The following is a 13,231-nucleotide window of genomic DNA, read 5'->3' on the forward strand; positions in this document are numbered from 1 at the left end:
ACACCCTAACATATTTAAGCTTAAGATTATCCAATTTCTACTTTCTGGAAGAAATAACTACTTTCGTTGGTTGTCCAAATTGAAAAAGAAAAAAGAAAAATAGGTTATCATTTACAAAAATATATAAATTGTTAAAACTAAATGAAATGTGCCGTTTATTATACGATTATAGTATTTTACTATTATTTTAATAAACATTTTATTATTTAACAAGTACCATGCTTTGTAGTTTGTAAAACCACGTCAGAACTCCTGATCTTCCTTTTTTCAAGCCCACTTTTCCATCTCCGGTCTTCCCGGCGTTCCTCTTTCTAGTGCGATCCCACATAATCCCAATTCAGTATCACTACAGTTTTCTGTTGTCAATTCCTCCAATATTCTGCTCTCTTCAATGTATTTTCTATGATACACATCCAGTAATTTAGCTGTCAGAGGCCAAAAGCCCTCGGCCGAGGTCGCATCCACCACCTCACCTCACCGCCGCGACAAGGAGGTGGTTTCTGCTGCAAGCCTTTTTTTTTAACCATTCTATTCGTTCTACAATCATCAGGAGATATTCAGTTGAATTTCTGATTGTTGGTAACTTGTAGTCATTTTGGGCTGAGTGATATAATTGGGGGTATTTATTGGTTTTTATGGGTTCAAAACCGTGGCTACAACCAGCTCCCGCCTATTCTCCATTGGAGACTTTCTGGGATACTGAGGATGATGCTCCTGGTCCTCGCTGCGGCCACACTCTCACTGCCGTCGCACCAACCAAATCTCAAGGCCCTCGCCTTATCTTATTCGGTGGCGCCACCGCCATTGGAGGTGGCCCGTCCTCTGCTGTCCCCGGCATCCGTAAATATCACTTCTTAGTTGGTTATTATATACCGTTGGGGTTCTAATTGCTGCAAATTGATTGAGCTTTTTCGATTTTAACACTTTAGGGTTGGATGGCGTGACAAATTCAGTTCATGTATATGATGTTATTACCAGGAAATGGACCAGGTTGCTTCCATTATACTTTATTCTTGCATTCAATTCCCTTTAGTATCCGATTGTTAATTTGTGAAAAATTTCCAGAATACTACCGGCTGGGGAGCCTCCTTCACCTAGGGCTGCCCATGCGGCAGCTGCTGTGGGAACCATGGTTGTATTTCAGGTGATTATAATGCTGATTTACAATCAAATCAAATCACACACAATTCTTGCTTTTGAGTTTTTATAAATTTGTGTTTGTTCATTAGGGAGGGATAGGCCCATCCGGGCATTCAACAGATGATCTTTATGTGCTTGACTTGACCAATGACAAATACAAATGGCACCGGTAAACTTGACTTCTTCAATGTTCATTCAAAATGTGGATTTGTATCCATGTCTTGTGAAGCTTTTATGAGTTCTCTGAAATGTTTGTGGAGTGCAGGGTTGTTGTTAGAGGGGAGGGTCCTGGCCCTCGTTATGGCCATGTGATGGACTTGGTAGCCCAACGATACCTTGTTACTGTTAGTGGCAATGATGGTGAGTGTGATTCATCATTCATCATTCATGTCTAGGTTTTTCTTTGCTCTCTATGCATCTATCACTACAACCGTTTTCTTCATCAAGACACAAAACAAGATTAGAGGGCATAAACCAATAATAGCAACATCTTTTATTTTAGGAAAGAAAGTACTTTCAGATGCTTGGGCTTTGGATACTGCTCAAAAACCGTATGCATGGCAGAGACTAAATCCGGAAGGTGATAAACCTTCTGCTAGAATGTAAGTATGCAAGTTAGTACCAGTTCTGAAGGTTCTTTGATATTGTTCCTTATAGTTAACCTTGTTGAAAGTTTTTAATCTTCTAGTGTGTAGCTCGTTTGGAGTAGAAGATTCGTTTACAAGTTCCTACATTCATTTGTAGGAATATATGGTATCCCATTTATTTAAAGAAGGTAGTGTTGTATACTTTGCAGGTATGCAACTGCTAGTGCCCGTTCAGATGGTATGTTCTTGCTTTGTGGTGGAAGAGACATCTCAGGCACGGTATGCCTTGTTGTTTGTTGTTTAGTTGTATTCACAACTGTAATTATAAAGTATAAACAAAACATGGCATTCTGTTTTTTCTTATAATCGGTTTGTGTATGTTGATTTGCAGCCTTTAGCAGATGCTTATGGATTGCTGATGCATAGAAATGGTGAATGGGAATGGACACTTGCACCTGGAGTTTCCCCCTCACCAAGGTATCAACATGCTGCGGTAAGTATTAGTTTCTTATTTGATTCACCATTTACCATTTACCATTTACCAGTGTCTCTCTCTTTAAAAAATCTACTCATTTGTTGGTGATCAGGTCTTTGTTGGTGCTAGATTGCACGTTACAGGAGGTGTTCTTAGGGGAGGACGAGCAGTAGATGGTGAATCAGCTGTTGCAGGTTAATCTTTTTTTATCATGAACATGATGAACAAAATATCTATGTATCTATGTATCTCTCTAAATATAAGTGTTTTGCAACATGGTTGGATAATATTGTGCACAGTATTGGACACTGCTGCTGGAGTTTGGTTAGACAGACATGGCATGGTGACTTCTTCGAGGCCCAACAAGGCCCAAACTGAAGACCCTGCTTTGGAGCTGATGCGGCGTTGTAGACATGCAGCTTCATCTGTTGGTGTTCGTATATATATTTATGGTGGTCTTCGTGGAGATGTGTTGTTAGATGATTTTCTTATTGCAGAGAATTCGGCTCTTCAGTCAGATACTACTGAAAGCACCTCAAATATGACAAGTCCAAGAACAAATAATTCAAGCCCATTTGATCCTATGTCTCCTGATAGTAGACCAGAGAGCCCCTCATCTGGTGCTTTAAGGTCAGACATGTATCTCCTTTTACCGTATGCTGAAATTTTAGGATCTGTTTGGTTGGATGGAATGGAATAAGCAAAGGTGATGGAATACATCATTACATTCCATGACTGTGTTTTGTTGGTCAGTAGGACTTTAATGAGTTTTTTTTAATATTTATATAGAAATACAATGTATAGTTCTAACTCTATTCATTGCATATATTTTATTATAGCTAATGAATTTCTATTTACAGAAATAATAAATTATTCATATAGAATCTCATTAAAATCCCAATAAAAGTATATTTTCTAGCTTATTTTAGAAAATAATATTTTTATTTAGTTAAAATCATGAATGCTTTAATAAAGATTTTTGTGATTATAAGTTACATAAATAAAAATGGTTATGTTGGTATGTTACAAAATTCCATTCCATGTGCATGATGGAATTAAAAAGAAAAACTAATGTGAAGTATTATTTTTGAGTATTTGATTTGAAATTCATATTGTATATTTTCCAAAGAAGTTAAATATGTTTATATGCAATTTATTTAGCGATACATCTCTATTTCATAAAATACATTTTGTTGTTTATTTATTTGAAGCCAAGCCCAAGCAAACCTGAAAGTGGTTTGTAAAGATCCATTTCTTAACCTTGCTGATTCCATTTGTTTGTGATTTCATTCCATCATAGCAAATAGAGGCTTACTTAGTATGCATATTTATGTGTTTTTCAGTAGAGAATCTATGGAGAGGCTGGCGGAAGCTTCTGCTCAGGAAGCCAAGGCTGTGAATGCTGTCTGGCAAGCTGCACAGGCACAGGCTGCAAATCAAGACAACAACTTACCCCCTTCAGACGACTCACATCCTCCAGAGCCTGCTGATACAGAGGGAGACGTTAGGCTTCACCCTAGAGCTGTATGTCTTCTTTTTTCTTTATTTAAAAAATTGTGTCTTCTTTTTTATGATAAAGAAGCGTTGTTATTATTATTATTATTAATATGATATGATGCAGGTTGTAGTTGCTAAAGAGACTGTAGGAAATCTAGGTGGATTGGTGAGGCAATTATCGTTGGATCAATTTGAAAACGAGAGCAGACGAATGATTCCTACCCAAAACGACCTTTCCTATCCAACCAAAAAGTTCACTAGGCAAAAGTCGCCTCAAGGCTTGCACAAAAAAGTAAGTTTACAAACTACTTCTTTTCACAAGAAAGTGTAACTGCTAGTTGCTAGTGTATGTATGGGATGGGTAATAAAGAAAGTTGATTTTGTGTATATTTGGAAAACTTATGATATGATGTATTTGCATTGTTGCAGGTGATATCTAATTTGCTTAGGCCTCGAAACTGGAAACCCCCTGTTAACAGAAGGTTTTTCCTTGATTCATATGAAGTAGGAGAGCTTTGCTATGCTGCTGAACAGATTTTTTTACACGAGCCTACGGTTCTTCAGCTGAAAGCTCCGATCAAAGTGTTTGGTGATTTACATGGACAGTTTGGTGATCTGATGCGCCTCTTTGATGAATACGGATTTCCTTCTACTGCTGGAGACATAACGTATGTATTACATATGCTTTGCCTTACTTTTTAATTAATATATATATTTTTTTTCCTTTCAAAATCTTGCAGCATTTACTGAATTCAGATTGTGTTGACCCTTCCACTTCAGATATATTGACTATTTATTCCTTGGCGATTATGTTGACCGAGGTCAACATAGCTTGGAGACTATCACATTGCTTCTTGCCTTAAAGGTAGGTATATGCTTTACAAGTTGGTTGTTACAACTTACAACCAAAATATGATATGATTTATTTGTCTATTTATTCAGATTCAGTATCCTGAGAATGTTCATTTGATACGTGGGAACCATGAGGCTGCTGATATAAACGCGCTGTTTGGGTTTCGTCTTGAATGCATAGAAAGAATGGTAAGGAGTGGAAGGAGTTAATTTGTTTTTTTTTTTTGATATGTGAATGGAATGATGTATGATGTATGTATGGTGTGTAGGGGGAGAACGATGGGATATGGGCATGGACACGATTCAATCAGGTATTTAACCATCTTCCGCTGGCGGCATTGATTGAGAAGAAGATAATCTGCATGCATGGTGGGATAGGGAGGTCCATACATTTGGTTGAACAGATTGAGAAAATAGAAAGACCAATAACTATGGATGCTGGATCTCTTATCTTAATGGATCTTTTATGGCAAGTTCCCTGAATTCCATTTGTTTACTTCCAAGGAATCAGACTTATTATTATTATTATTATTATTTAAAAAAGAAAATTTTTTGCAGGTCTGATCCTACGGAGAATGATAGTGTGGAAGGTTTAAGGCCAAATGCTAGGGGACCTGGTTTGGTTACTTTTGGGGTATTCATATTGCATTTTTTTTTAAAAATATTTTATACATGTGATCAGACATGAATGAGTTAATTAAGTATTGAGTTGTTTGGTTGCAGCCTGATAGGGTTACAGACTTTTGTAAGAGAAACAAACTTCAGCTGATTATAAGAGCACATGAATGCGTGATGGATGGGTTTGAAAGATTTGCTCAGGGCCAGTTGATTACCCTTTTCTCTGCAACCAACTATTGTGGTATGTATGGTAACCACTAACTTAAGCAATAGTATAGTATACCTGTTGTCTTTTTTTTTTCCCCACTATAGTATTATACAATCTCAGTCTAAATGACTGTATTATCAGGAACCGCAAACAATGCTGGAGCTTTACTAGTGGTTGGAAGAGGACTGGTGATTGTTCCAAAACTGATTCATCCACTGCCACCTCCACTTCACTCGCCAGAAAACTCTCCAGAACATGTCCAAGACGACACCTGGATGCAGGTAACTAATCTAAATTCTAAACTAAACTTGTTTCCTTTTTTACTCAATAATACAGAAACAAAAACAGCAACTGAATAGGAATATATGATAATACTTACTTATCCTTCGATTTGTAATTGTAATTGTAGGAGCTTAATAATCAAAGACCACCAACTCCTACTAGGGGCCGCCCCCAGCCCAATCATGACAGGAACTCCCTTGCATATATTTAGACTCTTGCTATTTACACTATATTTATTGGACAAAATTACATATAGCTTTGTTCATACGAGAAAGACTTTTGCTATCCCTTTCTTGGTGTCGGTGGGTGTTTCTACATTCAGGATTCAGGAAGGATGAGGTTGAATGGTGTTGTATTGTGTATTATTATTTAACTTGTAACATAACTCATAAGTTGCCTTGTGTTTATATTTTTTTAATGTTTTATCTTTTATGAGAGACTGACTCATTTTATAGATAAATTCTTTATGTAGTCCCTAACACGTCCCATCTGTCCGTCCACCTTTACTTTTCCACTTTTTGAAGAAAAAATAAATAAATAACTTTGCAAATAAGCATAGTTGTGTAACAGTCATGCTGAATGATTTGTAGATCTAAAACGTGAGTACGTGACTAGTACTGAACTGAATGTCCTATCAACTTCATAAACATTTCAAATCAATGTCTTATAAATATACTAAAAATATAGACCAAAGGGACTGACCTATTTTACAAGGCCTCAACAATATGCAATGCTCGGTTTTAACTTCATTTGACGAAAAAATTCAAGCTATAAATAGGCAGTTTCTTAGGCTCTGCGCCAGGGTTGTGACTTGTGAACATACCTCATGGATTTCCTAGGATTTAGAAAACTAAGTATATGACTACAAAATAAAAACTAATGGGATTAAATAGGATCGGGGGTAAAATCTTACTATCCTAGTACATATTTTGCTTCAAAATCGGAAACATTTTTCTACTTGTTAGTAATACAAAAAAATATATTTTTTAATAAAAGATTTGGGTTGTTTAAGGTTGCTAATAAACCAATAAAAAATTGAAAATATTGGTTCCGTTACCAATGCATAGTAACATCATTGAAATAGTCCAAGATTCTTGGTTGCTTAATTAGTGGAGTCAAAACTTCATGCAATCTTCTTTTTAAACGGCATGTTACTTAAAGTTGAAGATGATGTGATTCAGATTTGTGACAACTTTTTTTTGGAGTGCTTGACTCTCAAGTAATCATAAGTTATGAAGTGGCCCATGTTTACAAACCTTTCTCACGAGGAAAAAGTGGTTTTACTATTTATAAAATGTTTCAAATTTATCCGACATACTTATTTATATATTTGACCTACAGGTTATTAAAAATTATAAAACGAAAGCAATTTTTTATTATTATTATTTTTTTTTTGTAAAAAGTAGTATTTTTAATATAATTAAAGAAAATGACAAAACATTCTTGCCTTTTTATAAAACTATAAGTAAAATTTATAATAAAAACAACAACATAGAACATTGGTCTTATTTTCAACACGTCAATTACCTCTTTTGAACGGTAAAATTTATTAAAAAATAATATAATAATTTGTATTAAATATGTCAAAAGGGGTGTAAACTGAACATATAATCTACCCTAATAAATAAGAATGATTTTGCCGCATTTCATTCTCTCATTCAATTAGCCACATGTCATTTTGTCATAATTTTGAGATATATTTAGTTTTCACTTGTCATTTACTTCATTTTTTATTTCCAATATATCATTAATATAACTTCCATAAATTAAACCTACCATAATGACTATTAATTTCAAATTTCAAATTCTAAATTTTAATTTCAATTTCAAATAAATTTACAATTTAAACCTTTGTGTTTAACATTTTGTTATAATTTACCCGTTTAGTACACAAATTTGATAACTAAACACATAATTTTAATTTATTTATTTTTTGCATGTTTTTTTCTCATAATTTTCAGTTACCTCAAATTTCAAATTTAAATAAATTTTCCATTTAATCATTTATATTAACATTTTGTTTTAATCAACCCGTATAATATACAGGTCTCACACCTAGTATCCTAATATAGAAGTAATAGATAGAAATGAAAATTGATGCAGATGAACATAAACATACTCTAATTTCCAAGATTTTACTAAAACCTTTGAAGAAAGATATATATGAATATGATATGCATGTTAAGTTTCATGGTTTGATAATTAGTCTTCACAAAAGCAAGCAATGCGATTTGGTAAGGTATGTATGCAGAATAATATGCATGTTTGGTTTTGTTTAAGATGCCAACTCAAACTAATCTAAAAGAAAGAAAGAGAGAGAGAGAGAGTTTAATTGTGCAAGTGGTGGATGACGAGAAGTTTGGTGGAGTGCCAGAGTATCCTTTTTCTTCCAAATGTCATTTGCGCGTCAGCATATGAGTTGCCAGTAGCATGACACGGGTGTGGGAGACGAGTGTTTTCATCGACTTTGAGATATGTAACATCCACAACACACAACCCGGATTTCTGCAAATTTGTGTCAAACCATATCCCTTTTGCAAGATGTATGATTCCCTTCCCAATCTCTTCTCCTTTCCCATCAAACAGGACAACATGTTGTCCATTCTGTACCCTAAAACAACTTCCCCCCGTCACATCTTTCTGCTGGGTTTGCGGCTGCGGGTCACCTTCATATGAAGATGGCTCATCAGCACCAGGACTCTGACTCTCCGGTGAGTCCGAGACATGATCTGTTACCGACCCACCATCTACATCTACAGGGGTGGTGGTATTCTTAGCAGCTGCCCGTGCTACTTTCGCTTTCCGATTATTTAACCTGAAGGAACATCAAACCAAAAACCGTATTTAAAAACACCCTCCCACTCCCACATTCTATAAAAGGAGTCCAAGGCTTTGGTTTCAAATTGCACCGAGTCAGTCAGATATCCTCTTGTTTTGAGTTTGGACATTAAATATTTGGAGAGTGTCGGTGTAATTATATCAGCCTATGTGATTGTAAAAAATTGTCATATAGCAGCCTGTGGTTGTGTTTTTTTTTTTTTTTCTTCTGGTTTTGGAGTTTTTCACGTTGGGTTTCTTACCAATTTTTTAGCTGGGAATAAGTGATTTCTGAACCCTGTAAAAGAAAATTATACAACTTTAGAGGAAATAAATTATTATAATGAATTGACAATATGCAAATCTTACGTACATGACGACTCAATTTATCAGCCCAAAGTTGTACAGAGGCGGTTCTCCGCTGCATATTAGGCTCATCACATAAAGCATTCTCAATCATGGATATTTGCACATCATTCATTATGTTGCGCTTCCTTTTCTTTAGCTGCAAACTTCTAAAACTTTCCTCTTCAACATTGTTCGTTCTATTCTTTAACTGCAAATTGGATAAATATGATCCGATTATTTCAATGTTCGTAGCATCTCTCTCACTCTCACTCTCATCCACACCCCTCCCTTTGTTTCGCTTGCACCCATCTCGAGTTGATCTTTGAGGTATACGTCTATTATGAACCTCCTACAATCACAATCATGTATGTCTTAATAAATCATAAATAACGACTATATATTTTGTGTTGATGAGAGTCAACCGTTGTACCTTGACTTGGTGGATATTGGATTCTTGACGACGTATTAGTTCCTCCAATTGCATAACGAACAACCTACATGAACCCAAGACAACAACAACAAAAAAAATTAACAAATCAAGCGACTTGTGATGTTTTTAGCATACAGAAATGCCCTTCGAGATTCTAATTGAAAACCAATTGTGAGTCTGGAGTCAAAGGTTGAATTCAGTAGTTTAAATTAAAGCAATTACCTAAGGCGTTTAACATCATCTTCATTAAGGTATCTAGAAATAGTCAAAGATCCAGCATGAACCAATAAGGAATCTGCAACATACAGATAATATGTTATATAAGCAAAGCAAAGGCATGTGTTTCTTATCAACCAAAGCTAAAGGAATAGTTGAAATTGATATATACTCAGGTTTGCAGCTGCTGTTTTAGCACCACCACCATGTGCAACTCCATCTGGTAAGTTAGAACGTTCCTTTTGCAAGCACTGAAAAAACTTGTTAAGGAAGAGACTTTTCTCCTCTGTGGATAAAAACAATAAATATAATTAGACAAAGCAAGTGACAGATGCATACATATATATGTAAAGCTAAATTGGCTATTTTTTTTTTTTTTTTTTACCTTTACAGAGATCTGGAACAAAACAGGTGAGATTAGCTACAATTTTGACCAGTAAAGATGTTTTTTGATGTGCAAAGGGATAGGAGGTCTGAGAAGCAGGGGAGTTAGTAATGAAAACAGGTTTTGAAGCATGTGATGTATGCATAGACCTCACACCCAAAACCTGTCCAGATGCTGAATAGGAATCATAATTCAGAGTAATATCCCCTTCAGCAGCCCTTGAATCAGAGGAACACCAACTACACAAGAATTCTTCATGTGGTACCAAAAACACTCTTGTCAAAACCTCTGTCTGCATTCACATGTGATACAACAACAATTGCAAATTCAATGAATCACAGAAAAGTAAATGTAAATGTAAATAATAATAAAGTAGATCAAAGCTTACAAAATTTGACACTATGTAAGATCGGAAATTAGAATCATCAGAGACTATTTCAACTAGTCGCATTGCATTTAGTTGCAAAATCCCCCTTGGATTGTAAGCAGAAACACCATTGACACCTCCACAAAACATGATATTTAGCAATTCAAGGACCTACACATTATCCAATGTGCATGAATACAAACATCATGCAACCTAATTTGGTTATTATTATGATAATGTCTTTTTCACACCTCGGACATAGTAGACTTAGCTAAATCCAAGCCTTCAGTGGTGCTTGCAGCCAAATCCAAGAAAGAAATGCTTTCCACTTCACAAAGTTGCAGCATCTGAAGAAAGAGGATTTATAGCTATTAAAATTCCTTTAATTCAGTAAGCATAAGATGATCATGGTCTACAATCAGAACTTACAATAGATAGAATCTTTGATTTTAGCCTAGAAACCACCACCATAAGATGAGAGTCTTTGCATTGTGGAAGTTTCATAATGTCTTGAACCAACCAAAGAACACCACCTTCTTTGCGAAGATCCTGGAGAAGAATACAATGAGTATTGGCTTGTTATAAGAAATTTGGAAGATAGATACAATTACAGCTAAGGATTTAAAGAGTAAAAACCTTATTCTTAACAATGCATTCACGAAACAGTTTTAGCTGGCAAAGTGAGTGAAGAAACTGTAGAGAAGCCTCACAATGCATGCAGAAACTGTAGACTTCATCAGCATTGTAAGTGTCAGTATGTTGAGCTGAAAGCTTCACTTGAAGAAAATTAATAACCACACGGACAGAGGGGAAAACTACACCCGTAAATACATCAACCTGACAAATAATTTCAATAGATAATTAAAAACCGAACATATAATTAACGAATCATAAATCATTGACTCATAAAAAAAATGTTACCTTTGGGTGTGCAAGTAGAACACTGGTAATGTCATGCCACTGTGAAGATATACATGCTTTAAAGAGATACAAAGTGCTAGCCAATAATGTCGAGTGATAAAGAACCTCATTATTGCTTGGAGGATTAAGTTTCTGGATCACCAAAGTTAAATTTCAGTGACAAAATGTTGTGTGGAAATAAAATGTGAAGAGGGCAGAGTTAACCTGCTTAAAGTTGCTAAGAAAAACAACGATGGAAAATATAAAATCAAGAACACATTCTGATGAACTCGAATCATCAAACAGAAGCTGCAGCAGGAAAAATCAGTTACTACTGGAATGTAAAAGATAAAGAAAAATTGAACAAGAAATAAGAAATTCACCAACCTGCCTGAGTTTTGAATGGCAATAAGCAATATCATGCAAACCATGCAATAATCGTACCCCGGATAATAAGTATTTGAGATGCTGTTCGTCTCTTTTAAATAATAGAAGCTTTAAAATAAGGTATGGAGGAAGATTTCTTGCTAGACTTTCTATATATATCTGAAACATGTCAAGGTTAATCACAGTCAGCATGCAATAACTAATAACTAATAACTGAGGTGAAAATTTTGATTAATAAATACATGATTGAGTGAATGTAAATTGTAAAATGTAGCAACCTCAAACAATGATCCATTGCGTTTAACATATCGAATGGGGCCATTTCCAGAATCCCTGATTAGCTGGCTTAGATCCGAACAGCTTAGTTTATGAAACTGTTCAACAGCTGAAACTAAATCAATAGCCTGCAAATCAAAGCATTCCATATGAGCATTGTATTAATATAAAGTTTAGATAAATTTCCTACAAAGTAACCTTCTAAAGGACCAGAAATGACTAATGAGATTGTGATACCTATTTAAGCCAGGGGTATTAGCGTAAAAAAAAAGAGAGAGATATGAGCAATTCATTAAAAACTGTACGTCATATATCGTATGAAAATATCCATTCATGTTAAGAAAAATAAACTTCAAAAATTGTACTCGTTACTCACTGGTTCATCCTCCCTTGCAGACTTCATTGCTACATTTTTCGAACCAGAACTGAAAGGGAAGAACAGAAAACAGAACATTAAAAACAAATATACATTTTAACAATATTATTTTACGATTCTTCGAAATTCAACAATCTAAGCCCTAGATTTCTGGTCGAAAACAGGAAACAAACATACAACTGAAGAAATTTTCAGAAATTACTAACGACAAGAAGGCGGAACTTGGAACAAGTTACCTTCAACTAGCGACGATATAGTTGGGAAATCGCTAGGGACTAAATGGAGTAAACTTGGTTAAGCAAATGTTGATTGATAATCAATCGTGAGATGCCGGTGAGTGACTGAGTTGAGTTGAGAAATATGGATTTCTCTTGGGTTTTATATATATGATTGGGACTGCGTTCGTCAATCAATTACTGAATATTGTCGTCTCAACTATGAAGAGTTGGCTGTGCTAACTTGCGCTAGTGTGACCCATTTGTATGTACAAAATTTATTTATGCCTGAAGATTTTTATTCTCTAGTCTTATTATCATTCGTAATTGACCATTGTACCCTATAAGAAGAGCCGTAAAATATTTATAAAATTATGTAATTTTACTTTACTTGATTGATTATTTGATAATAATCCTTAAAATCACCATGATTACTTTGAGCACACATACTCTAAATGAACATGTAAAAATAAGAAATTAATATCAAATCATATGAAAATAAATCATGTGTGGTTTAGTGAAACCGTAGATTTTAATCTACGTATTAATATTTCAGATCTAAAGTGTTTCTACATATCGGTTCAATAAAATCTTAAATCAGATGCATTGAAATTTCAGATCTGAATTGATCCGACATATACAAGAATAATAAAACTCAAATACAAGTTTATGAGTACTTTATTTATTTTTGAATGTTTTGACTTAAAGTAAATATAAGATGTTAAAAATCTAGTACAAGAATGATATATCTAGAATCGAGCAACATATTTACCTAGATCTTTCATATTGATGAAGTCGAAGGGGTATGCGGGGCTTCCGATTTCTCATTATGTTGGTTCTGAACACAATTTGAGA

At 34.8% G+C, this 13,231-nt stretch overlaps 2 protein-coding genes across 2 annotated transcripts; one reads left to right on the plus strand and one right to left on the minus strand.

Moving 5' to 3' along the window:
- Positions 1-234: 234 nt before the first annotated feature.
- LOC145055697 (serine/threonine-protein phosphatase BSL1-like) lies at positions 235-6,094 on the plus strand. The gene is made up of 20 exons (XM_079004082.1): positions 235-840; positions 930-990; positions 1,066-1,144; positions 1,230-1,309; positions 1,406-1,500; positions 1,643-1,742; positions 1,937-2,006; positions 2,119-2,220; positions 2,315-2,396; positions 2,502-2,832; positions 3,546-3,726; positions 3,824-3,991; positions 4,129-4,367; positions 4,480-4,564; positions 4,642-4,740; positions 4,821-5,020; positions 5,110-5,185; positions 5,275-5,410; positions 5,519-5,658; positions 5,787-6,094. The coding sequence occupies exons 1-20, from the start codon at positions 636-638 to the stop codon at positions 5,868-5,870; spliced, it is 2,613 nt and encodes an 870-aa protein (XP_078860208.1). The 5' UTR covers positions 235-635; the 3' UTR covers positions 5,871-6,094.
- A 1,725-nt stretch (positions 6,095-7,819) lies between these two features.
- LOC145055698 (nodulin homeobox-like) lies at positions 7,820-12,621 on the minus strand. The gene is made up of 17 exons (XM_079004083.1): positions 12,398-12,621; positions 12,162-12,210; positions 11,788-11,913; positions 11,510-11,668; positions 11,348-11,431; positions 11,144-11,275; positions 10,859-11,059; positions 10,652-10,771; positions 10,474-10,569; positions 10,244-10,393; positions 9,856-10,147; positions 9,643-9,756; positions 9,477-9,549; positions 9,255-9,318; positions 8,850-9,173; positions 8,740-8,774; positions 7,820-8,474 (listed from the first exon to the last, which is right to left on the minus strand). Exons 2-17 carry the CDS (start codon positions 12,186-12,188, stop codon positions 7,988-7,990), a joined length of 2,484 nt encoding a protein of 827 aa, XP_078860209.1. The 5' UTR covers positions 12,189-12,210; positions 12,398-12,621; the 3' UTR covers positions 7,820-7,987.
- Between the last annotated feature and the right edge of the window lie 610 nt (positions 12,622-13,231).

This window comes from Lactuca serriola, chromosome 5, assembly GCF_051521515.1.
Source record: "Lactuca serriola cultivar US96UC23 chromosome 5, Lser_US96UC23_V15, whole genome shotgun sequence".
Taxonomy (NCBI): Eukaryota; Viridiplantae; Streptophyta; class Magnoliopsida; order Asterales; family Asteraceae; genus Lactuca; species Lactuca serriola.

Excerpts from the sequence above, each read along its gene's own strand:
- LOC145055697 (XM_079004082.1), top strand. The coding sequence starts at position 636 with ATGGGTTCAAAACCGTGGCTACAACCAGCTCCCGCCTATTCTCCATTG. Across the intron at positions 2,007-2,118 it reads GAAGAGACATCTCAGGCACG|CCTTTAGCAGATGCTTATGG; the intron begins GTATGCCTTGTT and ends GTTGATTTGCAG. Across the intron at positions 3,727-3,823 it reads TTAGGCTTCACCCTAGAGCT|GTTGTAGTTGCTAAAGAGAC; the intron begins GTATGTCTTCTT and ends GATATGATGCAG.
- LOC145055698 (XM_079004083.1), bottom strand. The coding sequence starts at position 12,188 with ATGAAGTCTGCAAGGGAGGATGAACCA. Across the intron at positions 11,276-11,347 it reads TTCTTAGCAACTTTAAGCAG|AAACTTAATCCTCCAAGCAA; the intron begins GTTAACTCTGCC and ends TTGGTGATCCAG. Across the intron at positions 8,475-8,739 it reads TATTCCCAGCTAAAAAATTG|GTTAAATAATCGGAAAGCGA; the intron begins GTAAGAAACCCA and ends ATGTTCCTTCAG.